The sequence below is a fragment of the Miniopterus schreibersii genome, assembly GCF_964146895.1.
Source record: "Miniopterus schreibersii genome assembly, chromosome: 20".
Classification (NCBI taxonomy): Eukaryota; Metazoa; Chordata; class Mammalia; order Chiroptera; family Miniopteridae; genus Miniopterus; species Miniopterus schreibersii.
Genome location: NC_138122.1, coordinates 21,593,560 through 21,608,744, shown reverse-complemented (window position 1 = coordinate 21,608,744; position 15,185 = coordinate 21,593,560). Strand labels below are relative to the sequence as shown.

The 15,185-nt window shown below is 40.9% G+C and overlaps 1 protein-coding gene across 4 annotated transcripts in view; it reads right to left on the bottom strand.

The window, feature by feature from the left end:
• Positions 1 to 244: 244 nt before the first annotated feature.
• TAOK3 (TAO kinase 3) overlaps positions 245 to 15,185 on the bottom strand; it is a 104,221-nt gene continuing 89,280 nt past the window's right edge. For all 4 annotated transcript variants that reach the window (XM_081122594.1, XM_081122596.1, XM_081122595.1 and 1 more), the window contains 4 exons: positions 9,007 to 9,246; positions 8,210 to 8,422; positions 2,493 to 2,675; positions 245 to 1,438 (listed from right to left, as the gene is read on the bottom strand). In XM_081122594.1, coding sequence (XP_080978720.1) covers positions 1,277 to 1,438; positions 2,493 to 2,675; positions 8,210 to 8,422; positions 9,007 to 9,246 — 798 coding nt within the window. In that variant the 3' untranslated portion in view covers positions 245 to 1,276. The remainder of the gene's footprint in view (positions 1,439 to 2,492; positions 2,676 to 8,209; positions 8,423 to 9,006; positions 9,247 to 15,185) is intronic.

Here is a 15,185-nt window from a genome sequence, read left to right as displayed (position 1 = left end):
GGGCTACGGAGAATGGTTTCTAGAGGGTGGCTTTCCATCTGAATCGTGAACTGGTAAACCTAGAAGGGAAGCTTCCTGCTACAATAACACAGCAAGGCGATGTGATGAACACTTTTATTTACAAATATAATTAAAAGCTCTGACAGTTATCATGCTCTTCCTTGGAACCTGAAAAATGTTTGTTTTTTAAAGTGCATGCAAAAGAAGTAAAGCCTTTTTTTTTTCATCATTTTTTATTGTAAGAAAATACACAGTTTGAAAGTGTGAATAATGCAATATTTATGACCAAGATATGGGACTTAGGGAGGGGAAGGGAAATAAAGAAAAAGATCAAGATGATCTGACTGAGAGACAGTGTTGAACTCCAAATACTGAATTGGAAAAGGGAGGGAGGGGGGGAGGAAGTAAAAAAATTTGATCAGAGAAACAGTTAAAATACAATATGAAAATAAGTAATACCTCTCCTTAAATTCCTTCTATACACAAAATACACGATTTGCCAAAGCCCAATTTGTGCTACTGGGATTCTGTGAGCTCCTTAAGTGTATTCACATCCTCTGCAACAGCAGAAAATGATTATGATACAATCAGAATATGCTGAGGACAAGTTAAACTCTTGCCAGCAGGTTCTTAAAAATCACAAGGTCTCTTCACCCCACCCACCCGCCCCATCCCCAAAAAAGTAATAATATGTCACCACTGATATGTACATCACAATTAGTTTCTGTAAAATGTATCAAATTTTCAATCTTTAATAAAACTTTGTTTTTTTTTAATTCCTGATGAATAAATACCAAAAAAATAAAATAAAATAAAATAATGCAGCAGCTAGTTAAGGTGTAAGGCTGCGGATATTGTGTCTCTCTCCCCCTTGGCATTTATTATTATTATTATTTTTTTGCTTTACTTTCACAGATTGGTGGTAATGAGTGATTGCTTAGAGCAATATACATCCACATTTTTTGTTGTTGGTTTATTGGTTCTGTTAAAACTGTCTCCAAAGTTTTCACTGAAACATTTTGAATCACATCAATACCGTGACGTGTACTATGAGTAGAAGAGACGGCCACGCTTTGGCCAGCACTGAAAGTTGACACGGGGGGAGGAAGGGGCCCCTGATGGAGTAAGAATAGACAGGCACTAGTCCGACACGATGTCAGTAAGAGTAAGAGAGAGAGAGTGAGAGCAACGCCCGTTAAAATGGGGAATGTGGTTTTGCAGGGTCTGAATTTTTTTCTGTTTTATTTTTTTTTGTAAATGGCAAAAAAATTTAATCTCATCTATAGTCCTCCTTAGGAAAATCTAATGTAACCAAATTCCCAAATCCCATTCTGAGGCTCTCCATGTCAAAAGTTTCAATCTCTCGCTCTTGCCTTTCCAGTAGATACTTGATTCTCTCGCTGCGTTCCTTCTGAAGGGCAGCCAGCTCTTCTTCAATCTGAAATAAACACAATGAGCAGATTCTTAACAGCAAGGATCTCCCAACAGGCACCCACATGCACACATATGCACTTATACGCACACACACATGCCACACAAACCCACAGGAACTAAAGGTGAACTAGACTGGGGCAGGCTGGGAGAGTCCTGTGATAAATGTCTTGTATCCGATCCATTATATTTAAAACTTGCTCACAAGAGTAAAAATGTTTGGGGCCCACCTGGGGCTAGCTCTAGCATTCTAGCAAGCTAAGCAGCTGGGCTGCTGTAGGTCAGTGTCCTGTCTCAGCAGGAGGTAACTCAGGAGAAGGTAGAAGACACTCAAGCACAATTAGACTATGCCGCTATCCCATAGAGAGCCAGATGCCCCCTGGGTCATTAGCAATTTAGTTCTAGAACAGGAGCTGGGACAAGTCTTTTACGTTGGTCTCAGGGAACTACCGGAAGAAAGCCCAAATAACTGGTTAAGCAAATAAATGCTTAACAGCTTGGAGATGCTTTATGAAATCTTTTCTACTCCATATTCCTCAGCAATGTTTAAAGCAATGAATATTTCAGTTCAGATAACATTTATTATGCATGGCAATATCGGCCTCTCTTCATTTCAATTTTTTTAAAGAGCCCTACTGGTGATTTCTTTTCGTTTAGAAATAGCTAAAAATAAAAGCCAAATCTGCACTTGGCTTCCTCATGCCATTTAGCAGCCATGCTATCAGCTCGTAGTGTCTTTTATAAGTCACATCGACTACCCAGTAACCCATGCATTCCTCTGGCTGGGAAGGTGGAGGGTTTCCTAGCAGAGTAATAAAAAGAGCTTAGGCTCCGGATCAGATTTATGCAAGAAACCTAACTGTGTCGAGTCTTAGTATCCTGCCTGTAGGATGGAGATTATGTCTACCTCTCAGGGGTACTAGGGTTGTAAAAGTAGATAATAAGTGAACAGTGCCTACTTTAATCCCCAGTGCATAGACAGGGCCCAACAAGGGGCAGTTTCCTAGGCTGTGCCCCATCCTCCACCCCGCTGTACAGGACCCGTAGGAACTCTCTCATACCTTCTGCTCAAGATGTGCTCTGCGCAGAGACACCCTCTGCTCTAGCTTCTGGAGCTCACGTTCATGTTGTGCCTCTGTTTGCATCTTGATTTTGCTCTGATAGGCATTGAGCAGCTCCATTTCCTGCTGGAGCTGTAGCCTCAAGGCCTGGCATTCTGCTTCTTGAGCCTCATCTAGCCGTAACTGCGGGCACAGAAGATGTACACTGTAATTCACTCCTAGCTTACAGCACTTGGTGACTACTGGGAGACATTTTGGTGTTTGGATTGTAACAGGTCCCCTCAGAAAAACAGATGCTCTGGGTACATCCAGAGTTAGGAATCAAAAATAGTACACTCTGCCCAAAGGGCTACAGACTTCTAAAAACACATCCCTAAAACATTTTTCTTAAAAAAAAACACCCACACAAAACATTAAGAAAAACCACACTAGCAGGAGTCAGGAATGCTACACACTCCAGTGATTAAATTTGGGGCTTTGGAGGCAGACTCCTGAACCTGAACTCGAGCTCCACCATTCACTTAGGTTGTCACCTTGGCAAGTTACTTAACCTCTCCCAGTCTCATTATTTTTTTTCACCTCAGGAAAATAACAAGTTCTAAACAACAAGTATCTAAGATTGGTGTGAGGATTAAATAAAGAACTCATATGAAATCCTAGGCATCGTTCTTGATGTATACCAAGTGTTCAATAAATAGTAGCTGTTATCATTATTTTGGTTTTGACTAACCATTTCCATATTTAGATACATTTAACCCTAAAAACGATAATATATTTAGATACCATAACACTTGAGGAATATACCACAGTACTGTTATGCTCCAGCAAGTAAGTTCAGTCCCTGTTGCTGGCTATACGTTATCCTGCTGGTGAGCCAATCTAAAACTCAAGTTGCTCAAAATCTCTTCCCCATAGAAGGTAGCCTTCATAATCTTAACAGGCATATTCTGGTTTGAAGCTGTAAAGTCTAGATTATAAACCAGCCTGATAAAGTTTCCCTCACTTCCCTGTAGCACCTGAATTTTGTGTTTGTTATGCACCATGAATGGTATCAATCCTGTGTGGGAAATGGGCCGAGCCAGCCAGCAGAAGAGCCAACCTTTCAATGAGCAGGAGTATGTTTAGGGGCAGTGATCCTCCTGTCCCAGGCTTGGGTCTGTCTAGGTTTAGCAGGTGCTCAGTTAGGCTGGGAGCTCTGTAATTAGAACCCTTGAATTAGATGTTCTACCCTGAGCTTATCTGCATCTCTCCATACACAGACCACTTCGCCGAGACAGCTGTCATTCACCTTATGCTTCCTTCCCTGTCTGTACAATGCTGAGAATACAAAGACGTAGAAGACAAGTAACGATATATTTCAATATGTTGATTGGGAAATGACTTTCTGAAATGCTATTGGAATAGTTTTAGAAAGTTATTTGCATAGTGTCTTCTTTAGTACTTTTGGAGAAATATAGCAAATGAATACAAAATAAGGTGACCATATTTCCAAGGTGCTTTCCAATACTTCATCTTAGCCAGCTTTCACTGAAACTCACTAAAAAGGACCTCAATCTCATCTTCCCAGTGAGAAATGGAGGCAGAAGAAATACTAGACACAGTGAACAACAGTCCATCTGCAGCAGGAACAGCCATACAGGTAAATGCCAAAGGGTTTACTGGCTCCCAGTGAGATTGTTATCAATTTCCTCCTGATATGGGAGGCTCCTTACCAATACAGAGAATGAAAGTCTGTTTGTTTATACTTGTGTGTGTTAACTGCTATAAGCCCTGGCCAGTGGGTGAGAAGCTCATCCTATGGGGAGTTGAGACCATGGAAACACCTCCATTTACTCTTATTTCTGGCATTCTATCATTAATGTCAGCAACCAGGTTATTTTGTATCAGCTCTGACTCTACAAAAATGCCAGTCTAGAAATCAGACGATATTCCAGTATTTGGAATTGATTCTCCAAAAGCTGCACATACAAAATCCACGAATAAGTTTTTACAAATAAAAGTAGAGGTAAATATCATGTCTGTTTTATAAAGTGAATTAAACTGAAGAAGAGGATGTGATAGAGGCAGCATAATGTAGTAGTGGCCAAGCACAGAGGCTTATAGGCTCCCCCGAAAACAGGTTCAAATCCTCGCTCTGTCTCCAGTTAGTCACGTGACACCCTAAGCCAGGAGTTGGCACACTATAGCCCAAGGGCTATACCTGGTTTGCTGCCTGTTTTTGTAAGTAAAGTTTTATTGGAACACAGCCATGCTCATTTAGCTATGTGCTGTCTATGGCTGCTTTTGTACTATGATAACAGAGTTGAGCAGTTGTGACAGAGACCCTGTGGTCCACAAAGCCTAAAACATTTACTATCTGCCCCTTTCCAGAAAAACTGTGCCAACTCCTGTCCTAAGCAAGTGGCTTTACTTCAGTAAACCTTAGTTTCCTCAAAGGTAAATTAGGGTTAAAACAGTAATGACTTCAAAGAGGTTTCACAAAAATGAAATGAGACAATACTTAGAAAATACTTAAAACAGTGTCTGGCACATGGTAAGCAGTCAGTAGAGAACGGCAGTAATCATCATATATACTTTTCTCTGCTTCTTGCTGCAGAGCAGAGGGCATTTCTCTCCGTTTATTCAAGGGCAATGTTGAACCTGTATTCCTGACCCACTGTTGCCCATCTTCCATAGCAAACGTCCTGGAGCGCGTCTGCCAGGCTGCGGTGCAGATGCTGAGCGCACACAGGTGAACAAGATGAAGATCCTATCGGCCTTTGTGTCCCAGTCCCTCTCTCCCCTTCCTACCTTCGGTCCCTCTCTGCACGCCCCCCTCGCACTCCTCATTCTGCTCCTGCTCCTCTACTTGCTCACATCAAGGTCACTGACGACCACCTCGAGGGGGTCTTCACCTTGCCTGACGTCCCATGCAGCATTTGATATTGTGGATCGCCCCTTTCTTCCTGAAATCTTTCTCTTGTCTTCTGAGATACCACACACCTTCCTGGCTTTTTCCTCCCTCCTCTCCTTTTCCAGCGACTTCCTTCCTTACTGGACCATTAAATATGGGCGTGTCTCAGGGCTTTGTCATGGGCACTCTTCTTCCTCTTATCTCGCTTCCTAAGGAATCTCCTCTATTCCAAAGGCTTCAGTTACCACCTACATGCAAGTAGCTCCCACACCTGTACCTCTGTTTCAGAATTCCCTTCTGAGGTCCTGGCTAGCTTATCCGGTGTGCTAGAGACATCTTCACCTGGATGCTTCCAGGGCCATCAATCTCTAATGACTAATATTAACCATCTTTCCTTTCCCCCTTCCCCAGTCTTCTCCATTTCCCTTTTATTTTTTAACCACCATCTACCATTTTGTTCAAACTAGCGACTGGGAGTCATCCTTAATACCCCACTCTCCACATTCAATCTATCACTGAAGGCTTTCATTCCATCTCCTGCATCTCTCTCAAATTTCGTCACTTCTCCATCCCAACTGCCCCCTCTCTAGTCTGGCCCCCTCTCCCTCTTGCCCATGTCCTTATATCCCTCCCTCTCCTTATAAGGGCTCTTGCCATTTCTCAGGCCGTTCTCCACATGTCCCCAGAGAGATTGTTCAAAAATGCAAATCTGACATCAGTTTCCTCCTTGTCAATGGCTTTCCATTGCTTCTAAGATAGAGATCAAAGTTCTTAAGAAAGTTTGTAACCCCCTAAACGGCAGAGCTCCTGCTTACCCTCCAGTCCTATTCTCAGTTAGGCTCCTCCTTCCTTGTTCTCTGTAGTCCAAACATAATGGACTTCTTTGTGTTCTAGAGAAGTGCCACTGTCTTTCCCATCTTTACAAATGAGGTTCCTTTTGCCCGGAATGGGCTCCTTGCCCTTCAGCTTAGATAATCACTGTGTCTGAGAGACCTTTCCTGACTCTCTAGATTAGCCTATCACAAGGTACCTTCTCCGCCATTACAACGGGTAGACTTTTTCTAAGTCTGTTTCCTCCACTGCTCTACAGGTCCTGTGAAGACATGACGGATGACTTGTCTTATCCACCACAGTACCCCAGGATGCCTGGGGTACAGTACAGACATTCAACACATACTTCTTGGATAAATTAATGAACGAATAAATGAATGCACCGGCTCCTATCCTCACTCAGCCTAAGGACATGTTTACTGAGCTTTAAGACTTCAATGAACAGAAGTCCTTTAACTGTCTCTTCTTCTAGCTATAGTTCTATTTCTCCTTTCCTTCACTGATGAAGATCTGGGAAAAGCAATCTCATTTACAGTTTCTATCTCACTTAATAACTTTTTCAATGCACTATAATTCCTTCCATTCCCACCATTCCACTGATTGTGATAATCAATAGACAAATCCACTGCTAGGTCCAAGTGGTCTCTCTGCAACATCTGAAATCAACTGGAAACTTTTGTTCTGGCCTCTGTGGCGTGCTCTCTTCAGTTCCCCTTCCACAATGCTCATTACTCATCTTCTATGGTTTACCTCTACTCAGCCCTCACGCATAGGTGTCCTCGACTCTGTCCTTGGTCCCCTCCCTAATACCATCTCCTGTCCCTAGATCTCAGGTAATCTTAAAGCTACAGCTGCCGCCACATAACAATAATGCCTAATTTTTCTTTAATCCTGACTCTCTCTTGAACTATAGGCTTCTATCTCTGTACCTCTCTACTTGGATACCGACAAATTCTGTCACTTTCCTTCTGAAAATAGGCTTCAAGAGCTCTCCATTGCTTCTACAATAATGTCCAAACACCTGGCTTTTGAGGACCTGACCCCTGAACACCCACCTGCTTCCCTTTATACTCCTGCCATTCCTCAAATATACCATCGTCTTTCAGGGTTTTGAATCTTTGCATATACAATATCCTCTGCCAGTAACGATGTTTCCTCTTTTGTTTGGTGAACTATTACTCTTTAAGACTCATCTCCTCGTGAAAACTCCAAAGAATTACCAGGCAAGCTCCCATCACCGGCTTACCAAGACCTCTCTATTTTGGGTTCCCACAATCCTCCTCCTTAACTTTGGGCTCACACCAAAGTTCTTTCACTCCCCAAACACACATTTTCCAACTGTCGGACCTTTGCCTATGTAGGTCCCTTTCCATGGAACCTGTTCAAGTTTCTTCAAGTTTCTTGGCTCCTGCTGGGAAGCTTCCCCTAGACTAGATCAGTTGTTCCTACTAGTCCTCCACAGCCCCACATACCTCCCACGTCAAAGCACTTATTATGCTTTATTTTTATTGCTTAATTATCTGACCTTCTTGCTTGACTGACTAAAGTGTGAGGACAGGGAGCAACTGTGTCTCTAGCTCACCACTCTGTCTCTGAGCCCAGCAGGGTGCTGAACACAGATGCTTAGTAGAAATTTATTGAATGAATGTGTCTGCGCGTCTTACTCATTCATGCCCGACATTAGTTGGGCCATCTTTGATGAATTAAAATATAATATTATATGTAGTATCTATCACATCTTGCCCTCAAAGTGCCTACGTGCCACAGGTCTGATTAGGCTTGGCATTCCTTGAGTTCCATCTTATAAGACACTCCAGCAAGTATCCACATTGGCTTGGCTTCATTCAGCGTCGTCATTTCCTCAGTTCTCTGGGCAGAAAAACACCAATATCCTAAATATGTGCAAGAATCATCTTGAGAACAAAAGGCTGGATCTTGAGTTTTCTTGATTCCCAAAACTCTTGAAGCCATGGCACCGAACCTAACCACTTACCGCTTGAGAGGCCATCATTTCATTTATACTCTGTTCATACTGCTCTGCCAAAATGGCAAGTTTTCTCGTCTGCTCATCTTTCAAAGTCTTTAAGATTGTTTTGTGCTCATTCTTTGGAGTAACTTCCAACTGGTGATTCTTGAGTGCTTTATACTGTTTGGTCTGTACTTTGCAAGTGTCCTGAAACTGTTTTTTAATTTGCATTTCCATGGCCTGTGTGGAAAAAAGACAAAGAGAAAATAAAACACATCAGTAAATTCAGGAAGTCTCCCATTGTAATGATACAATACAGGTGCTGGGACCATCTATCTTTGGGTGGTGTGACCCACATTACTGGTCAATAGTAATGAAAATAATACATATGACACAGACTGGAGTTAACTCTACCAATACTTTTGGTTTCATATTAGATAAATAGAAGCCATTTGCCCTACACCTGCCAGGTAACTTTCTCATTTCCTGGTTTTAGAACCATGGGCTGCTGTTGGTCCATACGTTACAATTTTTAAAAAGGCAAGTCATGAAGGGGTCATAATGGGTATAAGGAAAAAGGGAGAGGTCATCTAGTATAAAGGCTTCCAAACCAGCTTGCCCAGCAGCGATTCTTCGGGAGTTTATTCTATACAGATTCTTGTGCTTCACATCTGGAGTCTCATTCAGTAGGTACGGGGCCCAGAAATCTGTAATTTTGAAAAGTTGCCCAGGTGGCTCTGACAATCATCCAGGTGTAGAAACCACCGATCTAGTCCCACTCTGTCCTGGACCACAGACAGAGAAATACTTCCGTTTCCTCTTACCTTTAAGTTTTTTGGCTGTTGCCGAAGTTCCATGACATGCTTTCTGTGCAGTTCCCTTTCTCGCCTCTTATTGTACTCCAGCTGGTTTTCCAGTTCAGTCTGGTGCTGTAGACGGATCAGATCCATGCGTAGCTTCTGTAACGTGTGCAGCTGCCGGTACTCTAGCTCTCGGGTGGACTCGTCGTGCCTGATCAGCATCGCATGCTCCATCTCCTTCTGGGTCCTCTTTTTATTTAGTTCCTGTGTTCAGGAACAAAAGATAAATGGAGAGAGATGAATGGAGACGGACTGGATGAAATTCACAACTGAGTGAGGGATGACGAGGAATGGCACTACTAACTCTCTTAATTAAACCCACTAGTGTTTGGCAGCATAACTGAATGAGATTAGATTAACAATCTCTGGAAATTTAGGTTCTATATGCAGGTCCATCATTTTTACAAGGTGGGCAACTTCACAGCCATCACAATTACTCTATCTGTAAAATAGGATTAATTCTACCTGAGCCCTTCTTACCTCACAGAGCTGTTGTGACCTTAATTAGATGGTGTGTTATGTAGAGGTCTAAATAAGTGTTTCTTCAGTTATACCAGTGGTTCTCAACCCTGGCTGCCCATTAAAATCAGGAAGCTTTAAAATGTAAGATAACTGAATCCTACTGCCTGAAATTCAGATAACTGTCTGGTGTAGGACCATGACATCAATATTTTTAAGGGTTCCCCGGGGGATACTAATAGGCAGTCAGAGCTGAGCATCACTGAGGTCAACTGATAATGTCTGCAGTGTTCTTATGGGAAAATACCCTGGTTTTTTGTATGTATCAGAAATAGGCCAATTATATTATAAAATTTCAGAGTTCATGGTATGTTGATAAAAAACAAAGATCTCTCCCCTTTCATCTTGCCCATTATAATTTGTTTGATCATTTCTAGTTCTAATCATTCTGTTCTTTCCACTTCTACTCATGTCTTTCTCTTTCATTGAAGGGGGGAAAGAAAGGAAACCAGAAACTAAAGGGGGAGGGAGAAGTTAGGTGAAATTTTTTTCATTCACCAGATCAAGAATATTTCCTGAATGGCACTGTATCAAAGATCTGAACCATGTGCTCTGGGTGCATAAAAATGTTTACTAAGCCGTGGCTCTGTCCTCAACTAGCTAATACTCCTCTAGGGAACTGTAATAGGCATGTATGGAAGTATATGCTCAGCTCACAGCTAAATTAGTCAATTTATTTTCTCCACTAGAAATTTGGAATTGGGATTCAGAGACAGTGAATCTTTATGTACAACTAGAATGGAGGGGCATATAAAAACCTACATATGCAGTAGCCATCACTGCTATGAGGGCTGAGTGATTAGAGAAAGCTGGGCTTCAGAGCAAAAATGAAAAAGAGAGAAGAAAGAAGTGCAGGATATATTGATGCCCAAGGTCCTGACTGGTTCTAAGCACCCCTATAGGTCCAGCTGTATTATTGCTATTGGGTTTTATGAAACATTCCTTATTTCTGTAGCAGATTCCCTGCTTTTGGCTTAAGCTAGCTCAAATAAATTTTAGTAACATGCAAACAAAGAACCGTAATTAATACAGGAAACAAGCCTTATGTATAAATTTTAAAAAGAGAGGTCAAGGTTGGAAGTGATAAGTGCTATAAAACAGGTAAAGATTTGATGCTGTAAGATTTCTGAAAAAGGTGATATTACTACTAGTTAAAAGGGCCAATGGAAGGGGAAAGCTTTTGAGCTGGGCTTTCAATGAGAATATGGTGGCCCTCTTCTTCAATGGGATCCACTATGGAAGAAAATGCAAGTCATTTATTTCACAGAATTAGCAATAACATTTGTATATTGGTGTGGATGAGAATATCTTGCATACTTGGGCCTTCTATCCATTTGAAGAGAAGTCCTTTAAATAGCCCAGCACCTATTACTGGAGCAAAGTTGTTAATCATTCATATATGTATCGAACAAATTACTTGTTAAGCATGCCCTGTGTGTCAGGCACTGTTGTGGGCACTAGGGAAAGAACAGTGGACAAGCACACCCCCTCGTGGGGTTTATTTTCTAGTGGGGAAATACCAGAGGTGCAATTTACATTTGTTTTAAGGAATAAACAATAATATCCCAGAACATCTCCCGCCATCTCTTTCTGCATTTCTTTCCCTTGTTTTATTTTTCTTTACCTGGGCCATCAAGTGTCTTTTAAAAATCACTAACTGGCCCCTAGGTGGCACTAAAGGACAGTGAGCCCTTCCCAGAGACTAGAGCTATTACAGTCCAATGACCAAGGAAAAGCCAAGGAAACCCTTGAAGTGGGTAAATGTCTTGTTCCTAGGTCCCTATGTAATGTCGAACCTTTGAGTACCAGGCCCTTGCTACTGGGCATTTACACATTCCACATTTTCCTAAACTGAGAAGTCCTAGCTGCATCTGAGCTGCCCAGAGCTGTGAACCTCATAGGGAAAAAAATAAAAGATCAAAGCAAACAATACTTTCAGAAGAAACCAAATCCTTCATTTTATGTTTAATGGAAAGCTACAGGATGTTGTCCATCAGAACTACCTGGGTTACAGTGATTGGTCTTTCTTATAAACCACTCAGCTAATTCTGACATATACTAAAGTTTGAGAATCAATGGAAAACTATTCAGAGTGTGAGTCAGTTTCAGCTCTTCCATTGACTCATGTATGGCTTAGGGCAAGTCTCTTAATCTACGCTTTAGTTTCCACAGGTGTAAAAGGAGGGGAACTTTCCCACCTTGAAATACCATTCTTGTGAAGATGAAATGAAAGACCATAAGAAAACGCTTCGGGGTACATAAACATGTCATTATTATTTTTCTGTATTCAGAAGTGAATGTGTTAGAACTAGTTTTTATAAACTATTAGAAAAGTGAAAGAAACATGACACTAGAATGGCTTTTCTGTTATAAGAGTAGGTTGTTCCCTTTACCTTTAATTCATATATCTGAGTTGCTGAGATGTAAGTTAGTAAGCTCCTTATAATATTTTAAACCATGGGGAAAAACATTACTCGGCTTATTAGGAGCCCAGTGCTGTGCCCACATAATGATATGCAATGAGCTTTCAAATTTTAAAAGTGACTTCCCATATTTTAATCCTAATTGCAACCCTATGTGGTGATAAGATTGTAAGGATTTATCCCTTTTATATATGGTGGTAAGGAATTTGGGAATTGAGAGACTAACGATGTGAGATTACACAACTTCTATAAAGCAGAACTGAGGCTAAAACTCAGGTTTTTAGACTTTTCACATTTTCCATTAAAAGACATCCCAGTGAAGGCTTATATTTTTCTGTTTCATGCTTTTTTAGTCTTTGATACAATATTTGGAAGATTTCCTCTGCCCTAGACATTCTGCAATGGTTACTTCATCTGTACAAATGACATAATTTATAGTAGAGCCACACCTTGTGCACCTTTAGCTTATACAAATTCAACAAAGTGTGCTGGAAAAAAAATACAAAAACACATGTCATGCTACAGGCAATTCTGCCCACCAGTGTACTCAATGTATAAATGCTCTGGAAGGAGTGAAATGGGAGACATCACATATTTCTTCTCGCCAAGTTGAATATGAGCTTAGTATCGAAACATAGGTATTTTCATATACCATGGCCCCTAAGCACATCACCAAACTTTATGCGAATCTACCTCCTGTGTAAAATGTGGATCCAGGGTGTGTCCCCTAATAAACCCTTCCCAACTGTGGGCCAATCATTCTATTTGATTTAAGTTTCAGTGGAAGTGCTATTGACTTCTATAAGAGCAGTTGATTTCACTCAAGTCAAATTTTTTGTCCTCATGCCCACTGAGGTTGAGCAAAAACTAGAATCCAAACTTTTAAATGGGGATGCTGTTAGCGTAAGACATTTGATGCTTTCTTAGTTTCAGAACTGCTTAGGACAGAGTAGGCATCTGTGTGCAGTGATGATAGTGGAAGAGGCTCAACTTAGTCTATATTGATCTTTTAAAAATGTTTTTATTTATTAAATTGATTGCTAATATGTACTCAGTTTTGGCAAAGATATAGAAAAACAGATACTCCTTGTGGGTGGGAGTGCCCTTTTAGAGGACAGTTTGGCAACATCTATTAAAAATCTAGATGACTATACTCTGATCCAGAAATTTCACTTGTGAGAATACAGCCTACAAAATGCCTGCACATGTGTAGAAAGACCTCTGTACAAAGATGTTCTCTGTAGCATTGTTACTAATACCGTAAAACTTCAGTATTACTAACTGAAGTACCTCATTAAATAAAAAATCTTACAGTCATCCAAAAAAAATACTATAAATGGTTAAAAAGAACGAGGCAGAGGTGTATGTCCTAAATAGTAAGTGGGGGGAAAAGCTACAAAACAGTATAGAGGACATCTGGGTTTCTCTGGTAGGTTCAGCATCCCTTGACCCTTCTTTTGTTAACAGTCTCCCCTTTTCCCAAGAAACTACTCCACCCTTTCTGGAATCAGGGATTAAGGGAGTAAGCACATTACCCCATTAAGTTCTATCTCTCCTAGCAATCTGAGCCATAAGCAGCAATGAAACAAAACTTAAACATGGTTAGAGGAGATACATTCAAAAGGTGGTGCCTTGAGCCATGTCCACCGGCGCTTGCTCTCTGGGCGGCGGGCATTATTTTCCCAGCTCGATTCTTCATCTTCCCCAGTGTGATTCTTCAGCTCTGCTGTCTATCCCATCAGCCTTCCAATAAATCCCTTCTTGTGCTAAGTCAGCGAGTTTGTTTCTATTGCTTATAAATCAAATAAACCACCGATACTAATGTAACCTTATTACATTAAAGCTCCGTATACTATATAAACTGTATGTATGTATACATATATATGTACAGAAAACATTCGCCAAAAAATATGGAAATATATTTGCCAAACTAATGGTGACTTTCTCTGGGTAGAGATTGGATGGGAATATCAAGAACTTTCACTACTTGACTTTGTATTTTTCTATATTTGTCTTTTTTCAATGTTCTTTGATTATTTTTGTAAACATAAAGGAAAACTGAACATTTTCATGATGAAGGCTCTAGATTAAGACTAAACAAAAGAAAATATAGACTCTTAAGAAAGATACCCTCAGAGCGAATTCTTCACTCAGTTGGTTAGAACCTGATATTAATGAAGTCATGAATATAGTTTCTATCATTTGGGGGGAATAACTGTCTTCTATAGCTTTATGGGCATTAACTGTCCCCTTAGCCTCAGACTTTCTCTAAATATGTGCTATTAGAAGAACAATAATAATTGCCAGATGAAAAGAATCCCACACATGTTATTTCCAACTAGCTATTGGACTTTTTTCATTTGGACCTCTTTGCCTTCCAACAAACTCAGCATGTCTAATACTGAATTGTCAGTTTCTTACCAACATCTCTCTAAGCTTCTGTTTCCACCCAAATCTGCATTTCCCCAAGTCTTAAACCCTAGAAATAATTTTGATTCTACCATCATCTTTCCTCTCATATCCTATTGTATGCCAAGTCCTGCTTATTTTATACTTGAGAATATGTTTCAAACCCACCTCTCTTTTGATAGCTACTCCCGCCATCTTTGTCTATACCCTATTTTCTGCCACCTGATCTCTTTGCTTTTTGTTTCTGCCCTCTAATCCAGTGTTTCTCAACCTCCCCCCCTACAACTGCCCGCATCAGAGCCCTTTTAGACTTCCCCCTCCCCTGACCATCTTCACCCCTGAAATGTTAATACCATACATATACTGTGCATCTGTTTATGTACTGTGGCCCTTCAGAGGGCCTCAAACTGTTGTAATAGCTAAGACTTCTCTCCCCTACAAGAACCATTTTCATTCCCCTGAGACTTCATGCTCTAATCAATCTGTTTGTGGCCACCAAACTGGGCTGATCTCTCTAAAGTAAAATTTTAGCCACATCATTGCCTGGCTCAAAAATGTTCAGCAGTCTCTCTCTTTTCCAGTAAGATGAGATGACACAGATAAAGAGCCTGAGCCTGGCTCATTACTGTATGGGTCAATAAATTGGAGTTTGTACCACCCCTTCTTCCTTCCCATTTGACTACTACTGCTCTCTAAAAAGTTGAGCAATTTCCCCTTCCCCTTAAATGTACTAAAGTGCTTGTTTCCCCCATGCAGGCGAGCACCGGTTTTTATCAAACTTGATGTTTTTAC